General features: G+C 43.4%; 1 protein-coding gene across 2 annotated transcripts in view; it reads left to right on the top strand.

Moving 5' to 3' along the window:
• The window catches only part of FBXO21 (F-box protein 21), a 42,462-nt gene that overhangs the window by 13,989 nt on the left and 8,456 nt on the right, over positions 1 to 20,017 (top strand). Inside the window, exons 5-11 of one of the 2 annotated variants that reach the window (XM_008048763.2) lie at positions 885 to 1,031; positions 1,333 to 1,469; positions 3,297 to 3,433; positions 7,236 to 7,415; positions 8,365 to 8,497; positions 14,764 to 14,975; positions 16,815 to 16,972. In XM_008048763.2, coding sequence (XP_008046954.1) covers positions 885 to 1,031; positions 1,333 to 1,469; positions 3,297 to 3,433; positions 7,236 to 7,415; positions 8,365 to 8,497; positions 14,764 to 14,975; positions 16,815 to 16,972 — 1,104 coding nt within the window. The remainder of the gene's footprint in view (positions 1 to 884; positions 1,032 to 1,332; positions 1,470 to 3,296; positions 3,434 to 7,235; positions 7,416 to 8,364; positions 8,498 to 14,763; positions 14,976 to 16,814; positions 16,973 to 20,017) is intronic. The other variant, XM_008048764.2, reaches the window with a different exon arrangement.

Consider the following 20,017-nt stretch of genomic DNA (forward strand, 5'->3'; position numbering starts at 1 on the left):
CATTAGGTCTTCAGAGTTGTTGGAGTTTAAACCTATAAGAGAGTTTGAGAGGGAAAGAGAAGTAGCTTGAAAAGATCTCCTTTATAATATTTATTTCCTTTAGTAATAGAATATGGAAATATGCCACATATCACCCAGTTTTTTAGCCATGACCTCTGAGAGAGTTTCAATTCTTTTATTTTATTTTATTTTTTTAATTTTTAATTTTTTATTTTTTTTAGTTGGAGTCTCACTCTGTCGCCCAGACTGGAGTGCAGTGGCACGCTCCTGGCCACCGCAGCCTCGACCTGCTGGGCTCCGGCGATCCTTCCACCTCAGCCTTCCAAGTAGCCGGGGTTACAGGCATGCGCTACCATGCCTGGCTGATTTTTTTGATTTATTGTAGAGATGAGGTCTCGCTGCCCAGATGGGTCTCGAACCCGCGGGCTCAGGCAATCCACTCACCTCAGCCTCCCAGAGGCGCGGGATTACAGGCTGAGCCACCAAGCCCGGCTGAGAGTTTCGATTCTTCAAAAAAAAAAAAAAACTAGCTGGGCATGGTGGCTTACGCCTTAATCCCAGCTACTTAGGAGGCTGAGTCGGGGTATCACTTGAGCCCAGGAGTTGAAGGCTGTAGCGAGCAATGTTCATTGCCACTGCACTCAAGCTTGGGCCCCAGAGCAAGATCCTCTTTTCTTAAAAAAATGTCAAATATAATCTTTTTTGTTTTCAAAATGTTTGTTGCTCCTTCTCAGTGTGTTAGCAGCAAGACTTGGTAGCAAAAATGAGCTTGTCCAGTGGGATGATGTAAAGAGCCATATCCCAGGGTGTCTAGGGTCACATTATAAACTAATAAGAATAAAATAAACTTAAGGATTTATTCCATGTTTCTTGTTCATTTTTAGGTGCCGTGTATATTGACCAGTACTGCAACCCTCTATCCGACATCAGCCTCAAAGACATTCAGGCCCAGATTGACAGCATTGTAGAGCTTGTTTGCAAAACCTTGCGGGGCATTAACGGTCGCCACCCCAGCTTGACCTTCAAGGCAGGTGTGGCATTGCTTTAGATCCAGCTCTGCTTGCAAAAGAAAATCTCTGGAGGAGTTGGTTAATTTGGGACATTTCTTTGTGTACTTCTATGATGACATGAAAAGGTGGCAAATGACACAGTCACATGTTTATCTGGGTCATCTCAAAGACTTTAAATACATACTCTCTTCTGATTTCTGGATTGGTGACACTTGATTAATATTGCTAAGCCATTGCCAGTGTTTACGTGTTATGAGTTTTTGGGGGGCACCGGTCACGACCATGTTTGTGCTGTGTCCCAGAGTAGATCTCTGTGTTTCAGGTGAATCTCCCATGATAATGGAAATAGAGCTTCAGAGCCAGGTGCTGGATGCCATGAACTATGTCCTGTATGACCAACTGAAGTTCAAGGGGAATCGAATGGATTACTATAATGCTCTAAACTTATATATGCACCAGGTAAATATGGGTAGAGTTTTATATATGTATGTATGTGTATACACACACACACATAAAGCTTATCTCTGATACACTACATTTCCTGATGGCAAGTCTATGTCTTTTGCATCTCTCAGTGCCTGGTGAAACTCATTTTTTTCCTCTCCTATAAGGATATTGCTATGGATTTTATCTGTTTCATCATGGGATGTCCTTTGTATATAAATCCTTGAGGTAAATTTCTGACTAGAAATAGGTATTTCTCTGACTCCGATTGGTCTGTTTGTTTCTTGTGTACACTAAACTGGGAAACTGATCAGGTCTTTCTCTTTGCACTGGTCTCCAAGCAGGTTAGAGGAAACCTGTGACCCATCTGTGTCAAATTCACACGACTTTGATATTCATGTTTTATTTACTTCTTTCCTGGCTCCATTTTCATACCTATTTTGTTGCTCTATCTGCTACTTTCATTTTATTATATCATATACCCTTTCCTTGAAATGGTCTTAAATTCTTTCTGAAAGAAGGAGGGCCTAAATCGGCTCAGCAAAAATTTTCTGTAAAGGGCCATGCCGTCAGTTTGAGCATTGCAGGCCTTCTGGTCTCAGTCATCAACTACCAGATTCTGCAACTATAGTGTGAAAGGAAGCACAGACAATATAAAACCAGGTGAGTATGATTGTGTCCCAACAAAACTTTATACATGAACATTGGAATTTGAATTTCTTGTAATTCTCATATGTTACAAAATAGTATTCTGTCAACTATTTTTCAAACATTAAAAAATGTAAACTCAGCCAGGCTCGGTGGCTCAGCTTGTAATCCCGCGCCTTTGAGAGGCTGAGGTGAGTGGATTGCCTGAGCCTGCAGGTTCGAGACCTGCCTGGGCAACTTGGCGAGACCTCATCTCTACAATAAATAAAAAATGAGCCAGGCATGGTAGCGCATGCCTGTAGTTCCAGCTACTTGGAAGGCTGAGGCAGAAGGATCGCCGGAGCCCAACAGGTAGAGGCTGCTGCACTCCAGTCTGGGTAACACAGTGAGACTCCAACTCAAAAAAAAATGTAAACTCCTTTACACAGAAACAAAAATAGTTGACGGACTGTATTTGCCATGGGCTGTAATTGGCTGACCCCTGAGCTACGTAAATGAAATATTCTTCCACTTAAGCCTCAAAACAAGCATCATGCCTGATGCGCCAAAGGTGCCTATGAGAATGTTTTTTGAGAAAATGAGTATGATCGGCTCTAAATCCATCCAATTTTCTACAGAGTCCATATGTTTGTCTTCTTTATTGCTGCGTAATATTCCGTATTGTATATGTAAATTTTTTTAATCCAGTCCAGTTTCAGTGGACAGCACAGTTGGTTCCATGTTTTTGCTATTGTGAATAGTACTGCAGTAAACGTGTGTGTGCTGGTATCTTTTGTAGAATGATTTGAGTTCCTCTGGTTATATTCCCAGTAGAGAAATTGCTGGGACGTATGGAAGATCAATGTCTAGTTCTTCACAGAAACAAAGAACAGAATACTACATGTTCTCATTCATAAGCAGACCCTGAACATTTATCATAATACTATAAGAAAGGAATTGGCGGTAGCAGGATACTGCCAGAGTAGGTGGCGGGGGATACAACATCAATAAGGGTACCTGATCTCAAACCAGACAAAGTGGGGACCAAAGGGAGGCCTAAACTTTTACCTATACGATGACCACTTTTATACCTAATCTTGAATTGAACCTCTCATCTTTAAAATTAAAAAAAATTTTTTAAGTAAAAATAAAATGAAGAAATAACTAGAACAGGTAGTTCATCTCCATAAACCACACACGTTTTTCTCCCTTTAGGTTTTGATCCGCAGAACAGGAATCCCAATCAGCATGTCTCTGCTCTATCTGACAATTGCCCGGCAGTTGGGAGTCCCATTGGAACCTGTCAACTTCCCAAGTCACTTCTTATTAAGGTGGTGCCAAGGTGCAGAAGGGTAAGCATCTATGACATGTTATAATTGGTCCTGAAGATTGTCCCCTGTGCTGAAAACGCCTGATTTTCAGTAGTAAGTTAGGTGTAACCAGAGGTTAAAAATAGGACTAGAGTGGTGATGGAACAGTTTTGTTTCCTGACTCTGTGAATGTCAGTATTGTGGTTGTGTTATTGTATTATAGTTACCTAAGATGTTAGCATCAGGGAAGACTGGGTGAGGGATACTCTAGCTCTTTCTGTATTTCTTAGAACTACATGTGTGAATCTACAGTTATCACAAAATAAAACGTTTAATTTAAAAAAATAGAACTAGGACTTCAAGGTCTTAGTGGCTCTCAGAATCCCTTTGTTCCAAAGCAGATGAAATCAAAGAGTTTGTAAAGAAACTCTTATTTTGCCTTCTCTCAGAAAATCTCCCCCTCCTTCCCACATGGATGTGTGGGAGAGGGAGAGAATCAGCAAGGCAGCCAAGTCCCCTTTAGGCAGAGTTGATGACTGAGATGAATTTCAGAGATCTGGCTATTGGAGTTCTCTTTTGTTCTCTTTTTTAAACCTGGTATCTCAGAGCAAAAAGCTCCTTTTCAGTTATAGTCTAGCTTTTCTGAAAGAAACAGTTTATCAAATAGGTAGAAATCTTCTCATTAAGTCTGCTATTTGGGGCAGGGGAAAGGCTATTTACATATATCCTGTTCTTTAAAACAACTTCTTAATGATTAACTATGACACCCTTTGGTGAAGTGATAAACAGTATAATAGAAAGTCACAGAGCTTTAAAGTCAGACTGGGTTCAAACTTTTGGCTTTCTCTGAGCCTCAATTTCTTCCTTTGTAAAGTGGAGTTAGTGTTTTTCATAAAGTGGCTTGGGAGATTAAATGAGATCGCCCAGTGTATTACCCACCTAGGAGCATGTCTGATGCTGCATAGAAAAAACAATTGGTCTCTGCATGTCTACCTCCTGGTGTAAGAAATAAAGCATGATGTGTGTAGTTGAAGCCTCCTGGGTCTTTCCTATCTCTTTCTCCTGCCTCTGCACTCCACAGGTAACCACTGGTTAGTTTGAAAGTATTTGATATTTCATACAAAATTTTTTAAGATGCTTTATTTAATTTTTTTATTGTTCCTTAACCACTAGACAATGTGGAGTATGCACATTTTTATAGTTTATTACATATAGATATTTTCTTAAATAACTCTACAGGTTTCCCTTGTTTTCCAAATACTTTTTCCTAAAAATGTACTGAATGGTTTAATGTATGAATAGTGGGTACTTGTTTTCCATTATTTTAAATGGGAAAAATGATTTTCCAGCCCACATCTTCTCCCCAAATTACTCAACCAGTCTCCCCAAATATCTGTATTCTTAAATGCTTCTGTAATAATCCACCAAGGATTTATAGTGTAAAGCATTGAAAATACCAATTGCCATTTTATTTGCTACAGTAACTTATTACAGGGTAGGGTTGTGTGCAGCATCATTTTTCCTTCTAGGGCTACACTGAACATATACTATAATATAGATGAACAATGAGATAATTTGCAAATGCCCTAGCCATGTGGCAAAAACAAGCACTGAACCCCATAAAGGCCTCAGAGCCCTGAGGGAAAAGGCCGGAGGTGTTGGCTGTGGGCCTTCCCTGTCCTTTTTCGGCTCTCTGCCTTTGGTCTCGTTTCTCTGTCCCTGTGCCATGACCATATTGTCTGAAGAACCATAATTGTTTAGTTATCCCTGATGTCTGGTGGAATGGAGACCCCATCTACTTCTTCAAAATTGCCTTGGCTGTTTTTAGCTTTTGCTGTTCCATGTAGATTTAGAACAGCTTACTAGGTTCCTCAGAAATCCTGTGTGGATATTGATTGGAGCCAAAGTAATCGCCAATCTAACGTCTAGCTATAATAAAACTCTAGTTTGCTAAGAGTTTTATTATAGCTAGACGTTAGATTAGCGATTACTTTGGTTTAGAGTTCCAGATTAACATGAGGGATGTTGCCAGTGTCTTACTATTGAAGCTTTTTATAAACATGGACCTTGCCATTTATTTAGGTCATCTTTAGTGTCCTTAAGAAGATTTTATCCTTTTATGAAGTTAACATCTTGATAGATTTATTCTTAGGTGCCTTAAATTTTTTAACTACTGTAGTGATAATTTTTAAAATTACTTTCTGAGTATTGATGGTACAGAGGGAGGAGGTTGATATTTAGATCTGGATTTCATATTCATTACCTTTTCTGAATAAATCATTAGTGCTAATAATTTGTAAATTTGGGACTTTCCTATGTGGATAATCGTAGTGTCTGAATAGTGACAGATTTTTTTTGTTTCTAGCCCTTATGTATTTGTTTCTTTTTCTTATCTTACTTTGCTGGCTTTTGTACAAAATTGAATAGAAACAAAGATAGCAGGCACCTTTGCCTTGGCTATGACTAAATGGAATGCTTTTAAAATTTCAAAGCTGGGCACAGTGGCACACACCTGCAATCCCAGCTGCTGGGAGACGAGGCAGGAAGATCGCTTGAACCCAGGAGCTTGAGGCCAGCCTGGGCAACATAGCAAAGACCTTATCTCAGAAATTTCACCAGCAAGCTATTTTTGAGGGAAGCACCTTTCATTGGGAGTATGAAAGCTATTACCTAAATTTCTAGTTTGCTAAGAGTTTTATTATAGCTAGACATTAGATTTTTTTTTTTGAAAATTTTTTTTCTACGTTCCCTCATGATTATGTGTTATTTTCTCTTTTAGTTTATATGTGCAGATAATGATTTTTAGATGTTTGACTTTTTTATTCTTGGGGTACATCTAATTTAATCACATTTTAAATTACATTGCTCCATTTGATTTATTCATACTTTCCAGGATTTTTGCATTTATGCTCATAAATGATTTTGGCCTATAATTGTTGTGTATTTGTTCTAGCCTCATAAAGAGTTGAAGAGTTCCTTGTTTCTAGAACGTTTATGTAAGTCTTACATCCTTGCTAAAGGTGGGCTATAAAATACAGTTCAAGGAAGAAATCTGACTGGACTTTTTTAGCAGCCAAAGAAAAAATCTGCTACATGATTCACAGTGGGTATAATGTCAAGGTGCAGTGGGTATAATATCAAGGTGAAACAATTGCTCCTGAGAAACATAACTATCCCTAAAACAAAGAGCCACCTAATTCCTTCCATGAAGTCTCACAGAGAGCGCTCCTAGCAGGGCAGCAATAGCTTGTGTCATGTGACTGCAGCTCACTACTCAGCATGAGCCAGTCCCAGTGTACACGCTTGCCATGAGTGCAGTCCACAGAAGGTGGTCCTGCAAAAGAGTTATATGATGAAGTCCAGGGCACAGCTCTCTTTGTGTGCTAGCACAGGGTTCCAGCTTGAGGCCATGATGGGCCCAGTAGCTCTCTGACCATCCAAGTTCATCAGCAGAACTGAGGGTCTAATCCTGTGTGAGGTACCATAGCTTTCATCAGATTCACAGATGATTAACTACTACTAGTCTGTGAGATTAATAGTTGACCTTGGGCAGTTCGTAAATCTTTCTTAACTGAACTCTGATGGTTATTTCTGGCCGTGGCTTTTAAGATTTATCTTCCTAAAAATCTCTATTAGATGGCATACATCAATGCTCTTTCTTAAATTCAGTGTGTTGTGATCTTGACAGAGCAGGGTGTTGGTTTACACTTTGGACAAGGCCTTGATATCCGGAGTAGAAATGTTAACTGTTTTCAACATCCAGCCTCTGATTTGAGCTACTTACTGTGAAGATTTGAAATGCTGCATTGTTCTGCTCTCATCTGAGGTTTGACTCTTCGAATAGGGCAACCCTGGACATCTTCGACTACATCTACATAGACGCCTTTGGGAAAGGCAAGCAGCTGACAGTCAAAGAGTGTGAATACTTGATCGGCCAGCACGTGACTGCCGCACTATACGGGGTGGTCAATGTTAAGAAGGTGCTGCAGAGAATGGTGGGAAACCTGTTAAGCCTGGGGAAGCGGTAAGGTTTTCTTGGCTTTTGGTTCTTCTGTAGAGTGTTGAGAGGCTCGAATTGTGGTTGAGATGTGCTAAGTGACTCTTCTCTGAGATCTTTGCTGTGGACATGGAGCCTTCTCTTTGTAAATACTGCAAGCACTTTTCAGTAACAAGAATATCTTAAACTGGCAAAGATTATTTTTCAGAGGCAGGATGTTCTCGTGTCCAAATGCTTTGCCATCTTTTAATTTATGCCTTTCTATCCTTTAGATAAGAAAACAAAGGAATGAAATGGTCTTGCTTCTGACTCCAAGGAAATTTGTCCTATAGGGAAAATGAAAGTTGTAGGCTCTAGATTATAGTAATAGTTTTCTAATGACAGAATTTTTTTAAAAATACTTTGTTTTTTAGAGCTGCTTTAGGTTGACAGAAAAATTGAGCAGAAAGTACAGAGAGTTCCCATATCCCCCCATGATACCTCCCAACTATCAACATCCTGCACCAGAGTGGTACATTCATTACAACCAGTAGACCTGCACTGACACAGCCTTCTCGCCCAGAGTCCATTAGGGTTCACTCTTGGTGGTGTATATTCTGTGGGTTTGGACAAATACATAATGACATGTATCCACCATTATAACATCATACAGAAGAGTTTCTCTGCCAAAAATATCCTCTGTGCTCAGCCTAGTCAGAATTTATTTTTAATTATGTACACTGTTATTGAGGTGACTACCTGATTTTAAAAAATGCTTTTTGATTTTCATTTAGTGCCCATCACCAAAGTGGGGTACAAGATTTATATTATTGTGTTTTATAAGAGCATTGTATCTCTCTGCTAAATAAGAAGGAAATATCAGAATCAGAAATCATTTGGGATTTGTGTCAATTGTTTTTAAAATCTGGACCTTGAAAAAGAGAGTCTTAGCTAAAAAGCAAACAGAGTAAGACAAAGATGACTTTTTCTCTGCTAGGGAAGGCATCGACCAGTCATACCAGCTCCTGAGAGACTCGTTGGATCTGTATTTGGCCATGTACCCAGACCAGGTGCAGCTTCTTCTCCTCCAAGCTCGGCTTTACTTCCACCTGGGAATCTGGCCAGAGAAGGTAACTATTTGACTTTGATGCTCTGCACTTGCCTTAGAAAGGGAAGGCTTGGATTGAAAGGCGGCTGTGGCAAGCTTATCCTTGTATTAACATGGAGAATAAGCACAAGTGTATTCAAAGTCTTCAAATCTTGACCTACCAGTTAGATTTTTTTTTTCTCCTCGTTTTCTAAGGAAAATCAGTTCTGCTGCCAGGAATTGCCTGTTCTCTTTGTGGTTGGCTTCTAAATCCCAAAACTACACCCTGCCACTCACCCCTGAGACCCCAAGATTATTTTTCTCAGTCACCCCTATTCACCAAGGGGAAACAAAGTTGTGAATGGTCGGCCTCCAGCTGTGCTGTTAGCTACTACGTAGGCCATAGATAAATACCCTTGTTTGACATGAGAAAATTGGATGTTAGGTGTGTTCAAGTTCAGTCATGGGACTAGATAAGGATTGGTTTTGTTTTGAAAACCATGGAATTTTGACTATTCCACTTGAAATTTCTCAGTTTTATAACAGCCCCTTTTGGCCAGCAGCACTTTCAGAAGACCACAGTGTTGGGATCAGAGCTGCTCTCAGTCTCTGGACACAGTCCAAGAGAGACCTGGTTGTGTGTCATGATGCAGGAGCCAGCTGTGCACTCCCACTCCCATCATGCCCCCATCACGCCCTTGGTTTTCTCTGAAAATGTGTTAATTTTGTTTGTTTAGAACAGCTTGGTGAGAGAATGTAATACTGAGCTCTTACAGGGCCATCAGCATAATGTTATTAGAGAGGGGTAAAATCTTCCTTGAAAGAGTAAATATTCTAAATGACTCTACATTGCTTACATTAAAATTTTCTCATTAATTCATAATTTCAAAGATCTAGGAGAGTTCTAAGAAAGAACGAATCAATGGGAAAATTCCAAGACTTCTGTTTTAAGAAAAGATGTCATCTGTAACTAAATATCAGATGCCTTCCCAGACATGCACATAATGTGGTAGAGGAGTTAGATTGGTAGCCTTCATCAGAGTGACCACTCACTTCTACAGCTTTCTTGTCCAGGATTTCATCGCCTTTTTAAATTTTTTCCTTTTATTCATGTAATTTTGATACCAGGATGTCCATAACTAATGCCTGTCACATTTTACTTTAGGTTTGTGAAGAAATTTCATGAAAATTAGTGAAATGCAGAGGAAAGCAAGGTTCTTTACATTTAAATTCTGTAGCTAAGTCATGGGTCAGCCTGGAAGTTGCACTGTTAGCATCCCCACTGGAGGGGGCATATGCAGCAGCCCCATGTTCGTACCTTCTCCAACTGGTTCACTTCAGTGTCTTCCTTAGCATGAGCAGCATCACTAGGACAAGGTCCAGAATTGTCATGCTTGAGGACATTTTCCCTCGTGATATTTGCTGCTGGGGTCAAGAACCTCAGTGTGGATTAGGAGAGAAAAGTGGCTCCTTCCCAGCACACACTTCCCTCCCCTCAATACGCAGGTAACCGAGCGAGGGACCCTGAGATGGCAAAGGCAAACCACGGGACTCCCAGTGAGGAAGAATTCAGGTAGTGCTTAGAAAACGAGACAAGGTTCCTCTCCAGAGGAAGGTTTGAGGTGTGACCTTGAAGGATGAGAAACAATTTCAGAGTGCAGAAAAGTGTTTTTCTCCAGTGGGTGGGAGCAGCTCGTGTGGCATAGAGACAGAGAGCATGGTGTCTGCAGAGGTCAGCCTAGCAAGGGCTGTGTGCTTATGCATGTGCCAATGTTTGTGTGCATACACAGATGGTTATGTGGGCTTGTGCATATGTACGTCCATGTGAGTGTAACATTTGGGGGGTGTGAGACCAGCTTGTGGGGGACTCCGACTTTACCAAGTGAGAGGGAAACATTCCAAAGCTGGGAAAACCTGAAGGTTGCCTTGTTTTTAATTGAATTATATCAGGAAGAGCTTAGAAACACAAGCCCCCTAGCCGGGCTCGGTGGCTCAGCCTGTAATCCCGCGCCTTTGGGTGGCTGAGGTGAGTGGATTGCCTGAGCCCGCGGGTTCGAGACCCGCCTGGGCAGCGAGACCTCATCTCTACAATAAAAAAATCAAAAATTCAGCCAGGCGTGGTAGCACATGCCTGTAATTCCGGCTACTCGGAAGGCTGAGGTGGAAGGATCGCCGGAGCCCAGCAGGTCAAGGCTGCGGTGGCTGGGAGCGGCCACTGCACTCCAGTCTGGGCGACAGAGTGAGACTCCAACTCAAAAAAAAAGAAAAGAAAAGAAACACAAGCCCTCTTGGGTCACTGTCGCCTTAATCCGGGGTCTTTATGCCTGTGACGGAAATAGAGAACATAGGAGGGTCAGATTCTTAAAAATCACTAGTACTTGTTAAATGTCTCCTTCCATCTTCTCAGCAGCCCTAGAGGGTAGATACTGTTTTTATTTTTACAATTTTGCCAATAATGAAACAATTGGCAATCTATTTAACTTGCCAAGGCCTCTTGCACGTGTGTGGATGGCACCAGGAGCTCGGCGTGGGCAGGGTGGGCCCAAGCCCAGCTGTGTTTCATCCCATGGTACAGCAAGAAGCCAACAGACAGCCACTGATTGCTTCCTGCCAGCAGACCTGTGTCCTCATTTCAGTCCATAGTTTTTCTTTCTCCCTTTCTACATTTCTGGGGAAAAGCTACCCCTCCAGTATTCCAAGGCAAACCTCCCTTTCTTCTTTTGAAAGAACAAAAAGCACTCCGTGTCTGCCCTGCAGGTGTTTCCTTACGGCCACTGCCTTCTCTCTCCTCCTTGCACAGTTAAAATCCTCACACTGTGCAACAATGCCCATGCAGCCTCCTACTCACTTCCCATAACGGGGATCATTCCCCCCTCCATGGCCACTGTGCCTGCCAAGAAGCCAGTGACTCCTTTCTGCTGAGACCATGCTCCCTGGTGCTAAATCCAGTAGCTACTTTCTTTCTTTATCTTTCTTGATCACTGCGGGTCACTTCCCCCTCAAAACACCATGTTCCCTTTCGCCCTGTGGTCTCTGGTTCTCACGCTCTCGATGGTTCCTTGTCCTCTGTCTCTCCCACAAGGCTGTACAATGGAAGGTTGTTTCTCAGCTTTTACCTGGCACTTTTCCTGTAGTTCTCTCCCTTCTTGCCTCAGTTACCACCTGTACGCTCTTGGCTGTCCTATCATTGACCTCCTGCCTGAACCTGGGCTCCAGACCCACATATCCAAACATCTACTATGCTCCTGTGCGTGACTCTGTCCCCAGGCAGATGAAAGTTGGCCTACTAAGTACAGCACTTCTCAGCCTGGAGTAGTGCTCAGGCCCCCGGCTGGTTCTCCTTTTCTTCCTACTGGGAACCTGTGAACCACTGTATACACGGGAGCCAGAGGAATCGTCATAAAATACCAGTTATATCCCCTCATTGCCTAAAGCCCACAGAGGAGCTCTCCTGTTGCCTTCTAGACCAGACTCGTAATCCTCAGTATAGCTCACAAGTTCTCAGTGGTCTGGGCCTGCCTGAGTATCCCCGTCTCCCACCTGCCCCCTTGGCACCCTGCTGCACCGCCGCCACCTCTGCTCGTCCTGCTATCTTGCTGTAGTCCCTTGCGCAGGCTATGTCTCTGTGCATATGCCTTATCGATTCCTCAGTGCCATTTGTCAGCTCACTTATGCCGGCTGGCACCCTGAACTTCCACTTCCTTGGAGCACCCTTCTCTGGCCCCTCTGCAGAACAAGGTCGTATCTTCTCACCATGCCTGTGCCTGCCCTTTATGGAACTTTGTCTGAGTCTGTGGTAGTTGCTGTGCAGTCATCCGTCTCCACAAGACCAATTTCTTTAAGGACAAGGACCACACCTCCCTTATTCCCTGCTGTAGCCGTTCCCTGTGCTTTTAGTACCACTCTTGGTCCACAGTAGGTGCTCACAAAGTTTTTTTAATGAATGATTAAGAAACGTCCAAACTTCGTTAGATATGAATGAAAGAGAAAGCTCAAAGAGGATATCCAAGTATTTTAACAAGGGGACAATTTGTACCACTCGGAAAGTGAGTATTTAGAGAATAGGCCTGCATTGGGGATAAGAGAAAGTGAACTGGTTTGGAGTGTGTTGAATTTGTTTTGACGTAGAGCCATTGAGTACAGATGTCCTAGCCTTTGGCAGGGCCTCTCAGCATCAGCATCTGGTAACTGAAGCCCTAAAAGTAGACATCCCACAGATAAGCGGATGTCAAAACAATAGAGGCAAGAGCTTCAGGGAGAGCCTTAGGGGAAATCTGGAATTCAGACCAGTGAGCAAGGGTCAGCAAATTACGGCCTGTGGACCAAAGCTGCTGCCTTTGTGAATGAATTGTATTGTTTATTTATTGTCTATTGCTTCTTTCAAGCTACAGCAGCAGAGTTGGATAGTTGAGTCAGAGACCATTTGACCCACAGAGCCTTATTTTCTCTCTGGCCCTATATAGAAAAGTCTGCCAATCCCTTGGCTAGAGTAAGGAAGCAGTATAGGGACATGTGTAATGGGTGATAGACCCCTAAGATCTCTACCCCAAAAGATGTGGCCATTCGGCATTCTAGGTCTAGAGCATTTGGTGGGTACAACACAGTGCCGGGCAGCACTGCCCTTTGCGAACACACCAGGCCTTGCAGCACAGTGTCTTCTGTGCCTCAGCCCTCTCCTTCACCCTCAACCGCTCATCCAGGGAAGGGGACTGCTTATCCCTGAACCTTATCTAGACTTCCTTTGTACTCTGGAGATGCCAAGTTCTGACAGTTTTGCTTATCTGGTGCAGGGGGAGGGGAGGGCTGCTAGGAAAGGGGGAAGGAGGGGGAGTGTGCGCATGGAATACAGCAGAGAGATACATAGGGTAGCCGGTTGGACCTTGGTACACAAGGACAGCATTGTGCGGACTCTGTACATAGACAGCTCTTGTTCAAGAAGGATGCTTTCAGCTCCAAGGGATAAATGCTTCTAGTGTCCCAGAGTGCAGAGTGCCCTATGGAGGTGGGACATGGATGGGGATTGACGTCAGTCAGTTCTTGCTGAAACTGGGTTTGGGGTACCTGTGTTATACTGTTCTGTTCACTTACGTGTGTTCAAAACTTTTCATAGTAGATAATTAAAATGCTCCTACTCATGTCCCATTGTGATGGTGTGTGAGACCTAGGGTTGACCGTCAGACCTGGGGCCACAGCCTTACTCTTGTCTATATAACCTGTGGCGTCAGGCGAGTTACTTACCTTCACTAAGCCTGATTTTCCTCTGCTGGAAATTGGTGGTGACTAAAGGTCTCCCCCCACCCCCGAATCCTTTCAATGTGAAGGTTAAGAAATTACTGGCCTCCAAGTTAAGAGAATTGAGTGAAGTAAAAAATGTGATGGGCCTAGCACAGTGACCAGTGGAGACTAAGTGTTCAGTTGACTTTGAGATCTCGCCAACTCTCAATCTGGAAGACAAGATTGGGTTTTGGAATAATAATATCTTACATTGCATCAAACTAGTTTTCACAACACTTGTGTGGATTCAAAAGGTATCAGAAAATCACTGAGACAGTGATTATTCATCATCTGATAAGTGAAGAAATGAATTCAAAGGTAGAAACAGTCTGACAGATCTGGGCCTAGAATCCAGGTTGCTTTATTCACCAAGCAGGCTGGAATTTAGGACTCAGTAATTGGAGGGAGAAACTTGTCAGAGACCCTATGCTACTGAATTCCATTCTGAGTTAAAATCATAAAGTCGCTAGCAAGATTTCAGAACCCAGTACACGTGGCTTTCCTCTAGAGTAACAGCATAAACTAGACAAACTTGCACTTTGGTGCCCTCCCATGACCCCTGTCCACCTAATCCAGCACTGAGGCAGTTGTGTCAGAACGTCCTCTTGGTCTTGATTAAAGCAATTGCACTTTTTTTTTTCCTTCTGAATTCCTGAGTGGAGGTCAAAATAGTTTATTTTCTTTGATTAGAAAATTGGGATTCCCGTAGTTCCCAGGCTGATCAAGAACGTTAGGCCTGTTCAATCCATCTGATCCAAGCGTGCCACAGGTGGCAGCATTCTGGTTTCTAAATAGCTCCTTAAGTTCACACTGACTGAGTTGGGATGTCCCAGGCCAGCTGCCAGTGTTAGAATCCACCCCAGCGCTGGGCATCCATGGCGCTGACCAGATGAGAGTCTGTCAGAGAACATCCCAGAGACCTAGATGTTCATCTGATAGACCTGGCCCCCTGCTGTCCTTTCTCAGGTTACGTAGGTAGGCCTAAATCCCGTGCTGCGAAAAAGAAAAGGCCTAGCTTAAAATATTATCTCCTAGTCTTTCTGTCTTGTCTTGAAGGTGCTTGACATCCTCCAGCACATCCAGACCCTAGACCCAGGGCAGCACGGGGCGGTGGGCTACCTGGTGCAGCACACATTAGAGCACATTGAGCGCAAAAAGGAGGAGGTGGGTGTGGAGGTGAAGCTGCGCTCCGATGAGAAGCACAGGGATGTCTGCTACTCCATCGGGCTCATTATGAAGCACAAGAGGTGAGTGTGGTCGCTCGGCCTGCCCTGCGGTGTCCATCCAGAGGGCTGCGGGGGAGACGTGCGCTTCAAGCCTTCAGGACACAGCGGAGGAGGGCCTGCCTCTGCAGGCGGCGACGGGGTGTCTTTGGTCGCTTGTTCGCCGAGTGTCCACCACAGGAAAGATGGGAAGCTGAACTGTGTCTTTGACCTTCGTGTTTTAAAGCAGCGACTCACTTTGTAGCTGAGAGATGGTCTCATGTTTTTAGTGGCCTTTAGATGGTGACCTTTCTCTGTGCAGAAGGGTAAAAGTACCTCTGTGAACCCCGAGTCTCTTCTCTTGTTTCTTCATTGTTCGTCCTCTCTTGTCCTTAATCCTGATCTCTTCAGTCTGAGTTGAGGGTAGGGGTAGGGATTTGTAGGTCGTGGGTAGGCACAGGGTCTGTTTACTGGGAAAATTAAACTATATCCATCCCACCAGCAGGCTAGGAGCCAAATGTTACTGCAAGACTTTAAAAATGTACTTATGTGGGAATGGCAAATGGTGTTTTTAATTGTGGTTTTAATTTACGTTTCCCCATTACTAAGCAGGTTGAGGTCTTTTCATTATTTACTGGAAGTTTCCTTTTATTAAGTGCCTCTTCAAGTATTTTGTTTATTTTTTATTGAGGTATTAATAAAAATACCTCCTCATTGATTTATAGGAGTTTTTTATTCTTTATATTAGTTTCTCTGTGAGGCTTAGTTGTGTTTTCTCCATGTTTGGCTGGTGTTTTTCATTCTTTTAGTGTGAGCTTTTAAAAAAAACCACTTTATTATGGAAATTTTCAAGCATTTTTAAAAGGAGAGTGAGAAGTCTGATGAACCAGGTGATGTTCCTGTCACCCAGCTCAGCAGTTGCTGCGATAGGGGTAGTGTACACTGCCTCTACCCACCCTGCCTCTGCCCTGGGTTAACTGAAGCAAACACCAGGTGCCATTTCATCTGCAGCTATTTCAGTGTGTGCCTCTAAAAACTCTCACTCTCTTTTTTAAAATACATTTACCATCCTATCACATGTAAAAAAAAAAACCAATTCCAAGCCGGGCTCGGTGGCTCAGCCTGTAATCCCGCGCCTTTGGGAGGCTGAGGTGAGTGGATTGCCTGAGCCCGTGGGTTTGAGACCCGCCTGGGCAGCGAGACCTCATCTCTGCAATAAATCAAAAAATCAGCCGGGCGTGGTAGTGCATGCCTGTAATTCTGGCTACTCGGAAGGCTGAGGCGGAAGGATCGCCGGGGCCCAGCAGGTCGAGTTTGCGGTGGCCGGGAGCGGCCACTGCACTCCAGTCTGGATGACAAAGTGAGACTCCAACTCAAAAAAAAAAACCAATTCCATAACCTCATCTGGTATCTAATCAGAGTTCATGTTTCCCCAGTTGACCTGTATTTTTTAATGTTTGAATCAGAGTTTATTAATCTCTTAGTTTAATGATGCCAAACTGGGTAGTCTTTTCCTTTATGGAATATATTTTTTGTGCCTTGTTTTAAGAAATCTTTCCCTATCTTGGGTTATAAAGGTATTTTACGTTTTAGAATTTGAATATTTTTCATGTGGGTTGTTGTCAAGCCAGAGCCCACTGCCTTTTCTGTTTGGATAACAGTTGTTGTCCCAATACTCTCTGTTGGAACGTTTTTCTTTTCCTAATGAAGTGTGTGCTGGTAATAGGGGTCAGGAGTATCCTGAAGAATGATTCATTATAAAGTAAAAGCCAGTCAGTGAGTATGTGAGAATGTGAGCTTAAGAGAACCAAGCCGTGGTCTACACATTTCACAGTTGTGGAACAAGGTCCCTACATTGACTTGCCTGCCTCTTATGTTAATTAGGTATGGATATAACTGTGTGATCTATGGTTGGGACCCCACCTGCATGATGGGACACGAATGGATCCGGAACATGAACGTCCACAGCCTGCCTCACGGCCACCATCAGCCTTTCTATAATGTTCTGGTGGAGGATGGCTCTTGTAGATACGCAGCCCAAGGTAAGTGACTGGTTCTGTTTGCACCTTTAATGATACTTAGCGTATTTTAAGCACACATTTGAGCACTTCAGTATATTCAGAGATGGCAGTTGTCTCAGGGCTAACCTCATCAGGGCTGATAAATGGCTAAACATGGGTGGGTATGCACTGGTGCCGAAACATCAGGGGTTAGATAGTCACACAAACTCTGCCCAAAAGGATCTCCCTCATCCCCACCGGGACCCTAATCCAGTGCTATTGCCAATCTCTAATCTGATTGGCCACTATCTCTGCCTCTCAGATTTCTGAAAGCCCTGCCTCCTAGACCCTTCCATTAGTTCCTCCCAGACAGGGAGGGCCAGCTTGTGCCCTGCCCACATCACCTGCTTTAACTGAAGGGTACCAAGTGGACACTTGGGAGCACCCTGGCACCCTCTGGCCTCCTGAGGCTGTGGCTAGTAGCTGTGCCTCCCCAGAGACGCCCTCATGTGGCCACTTGTGGGAACCACTGTCTGCAGCACTGGCTCTAAGAGCACCTGAGAGAGCTTCAGCAGGTGTTTGCAGTGTTTGGGGCCACTGCCAGCCCTGGCAAGTGCTGGCCCAGGGCAGATCGAAGGTGGGGACTGGCAGAGCCTGTGGAGGCAAGTTAGAGACAAGAATGCTTTCAGTGTGTCTTCCTTGTCTTTGTCCTTGTTGAATTTCACCTCCTCTTAATGGGATAAATCCATTGTATGCCTGACTGTCAAGGCATTCACATTAGTTATTAATAAAGACAAAGCTGAATGCTATCATAGTGCTGCCTGTGACAGGCAGTGTTCTCTTATGTATTAACTCCCTTTGAGAACCATCATTCCCATTTTCTAGATGAGATCGAGGCACATGGAAGCCATTTAAATTTTAACTTGCAGAATGTGAATGTAAAGTCAGGCAGCTTGGCAGGGAGCCTCCTCCTTAACCATCGTGCCATACCTTTCCATGTCTGGCCTCAAGTATTAGGTTTGACCTAACTGAAGATTATGTTCTGATAAACCCAGTAATCTCAGAAGTTTCAAGAAGACTGGAAAAGTTCTCATGTGAATTACTGTCAGTTCATCAGCAGCTAAGGTCATCCCCTGTAACAACGACACCAGGAGAAGTGTGTTGACTGCACCTGTAGGCTGCCTCGCCTCTGTTGGTGTGATGAGGAAGGTAGATAGAGGCCAGTGTGCTCCCGTGTCAGCTGGAGGCTCTGATGGCCTGGCAGGGATGTTGTTTAGCTTTTAAAGCTGTGTCAAATTAAAAATAAGAACACAAAGGAGACACCCCTTATCAACAAGGGTGCCTGAATGAAATGTATTTGTATACCTAACCCTTAACTGTAACCCACAATATCAAAATAAAAAATATTGATTAAAAAAAAATAACACTTTCTAAAAATCAGATGATTTGGAAATAACAGTGTCCTGGACTGTTTGTACCACTGTGAGTCACTTGGTAAACACTTTATGCTCTACATCACGTAGTGTGTCACAAGAACTGTGGGCCTGTGTCTGTGGCTCCACCACGTGCAAGCATTGTCCATGTATAGGGCTGCTAGTAAGACTTTTAATATTTGACATTTGAGTGTCTGGAAACATTTATGTTGACTTTGAAATGGGCTTTTTAGTAGCTAAAAGTGTTTTCTTTTAGCTGTTCTGAACTTGTTCACCGTCCAATTTGAAGATTCAGAAATTCATCTCGAATCATTTCTAAGTGCACATGCAATGTGAGATTTCAGTCATAATACTGAGGGACCTTGAAAAATAAATGTAGTCTCTGGTTGTCAGTCTTACTGAGGTGGAACTAAATGACTGGGTCATGTTAGCAGTGGCCTGTTCTGCAGAGCATTTACCACGCTTGGTAACTTCCAGCTTCTGCTAGCAGTCCTGGGACTTGGGCAGTCAGTGCTGCCTGGGGGTCTGCTATGTGCTGAGCGTAGGCACAGGGTTGAAGAGGAGCTCCTCACACCTTCCCCAACATGCCTGATGTATAACTCTTCAGTATCTCCTTTCTCTGTGGGATTGTCCTCTGGCCCACCTCCTTTGCCCTGCGGCCATGTTAACTTTATGTGCTGGCGATCCCCAAAGCCATGCTTCCATCCCGAGCTCTCCTGGGCTCCATGTCCTCCTTGTAACAGCCCTTCTGGGGCATCTGCACCATTTGAATAACGCAGATATCATGACCTAAATACTTAATCATGCATCTTCTAGGAATAAGGACATTTCTCTGCATTACCACAGTTCATTATCACACCTAATAAATTATAGTTATTTTATAAAAGCTAATAGTCAGTTTTCAGACTCCCCAGTTGTCACAAAAATAACTTCTGTATCTTTGGTGGTTGTTTTGACAATCAGGATGCATCCAGGGTTCCTGCGCCGCAGCTCTGGGGTTGTTTCTCTTCAGTGTCTCTTATTTAAGGCAGCTCCTCATGCTTCATCCTTTTTTCCCCTTTTTTATATGACTCCGACTTTTCGAAGAGTCCAGACTGATTTCTTGTAAATTACCTGACATTCTGGATTCGTCCTGTTGTCCGTCAGCTGGGGTGAAATCTGAGGATTGTTTAGATCAGGGCGAAGGTCTCTGTGAAAGATACTGAACGTCAGTTCAGTGTCCCGCTGTTGGTGAAGCTGAGTTGGTCACTTGGCTCAGATAGTGACTCGCTGTAAGCGATTGTTCTCCCTTTTCAGTTACCGAGGAACCCATGGGGTCACACTGTGACATCTTGTGACTGTCCTGTTCCCTGATGACCTTTCACACGGGATTTGTTTAGCACTATGGAATAGACTTGCCTGTTGCATGAGAATTGCAGAATGGTGATTTTCTGCTGCTGTTAATCTCTCTATACCGTGGACAAGAGATTTCCTCCTTCCCTGCCTCTCTCTTTCCCCTCTCCTTCTCTCTTCTGCCCTGCAGCCCTCCTGTAACCATGGATTCCTGGGTTTTTATTTATTCAATATGTTATAATCATGCAAAACAATTCTGTTTTTTACATTAGCCCATGTTTTGCAGGTGGGAGACTTGAGAGGGTAAGCTTTTTTTTTTTTT

The sequence above is a fragment of the Carlito syrichta genome, unplaced genomic scaffold, assembly GCF_000164805.1.
Source record: "Carlito syrichta isolate Samal-C Ts95f unplaced genomic scaffold, Tarsius_syrichta-2.0.1 Scaffold126612, whole genome shotgun sequence".
NCBI classification, from domain to species: Eukaryota; Metazoa; Chordata; class Mammalia; order Primates; family Tarsiidae; genus Carlito; species Carlito syrichta.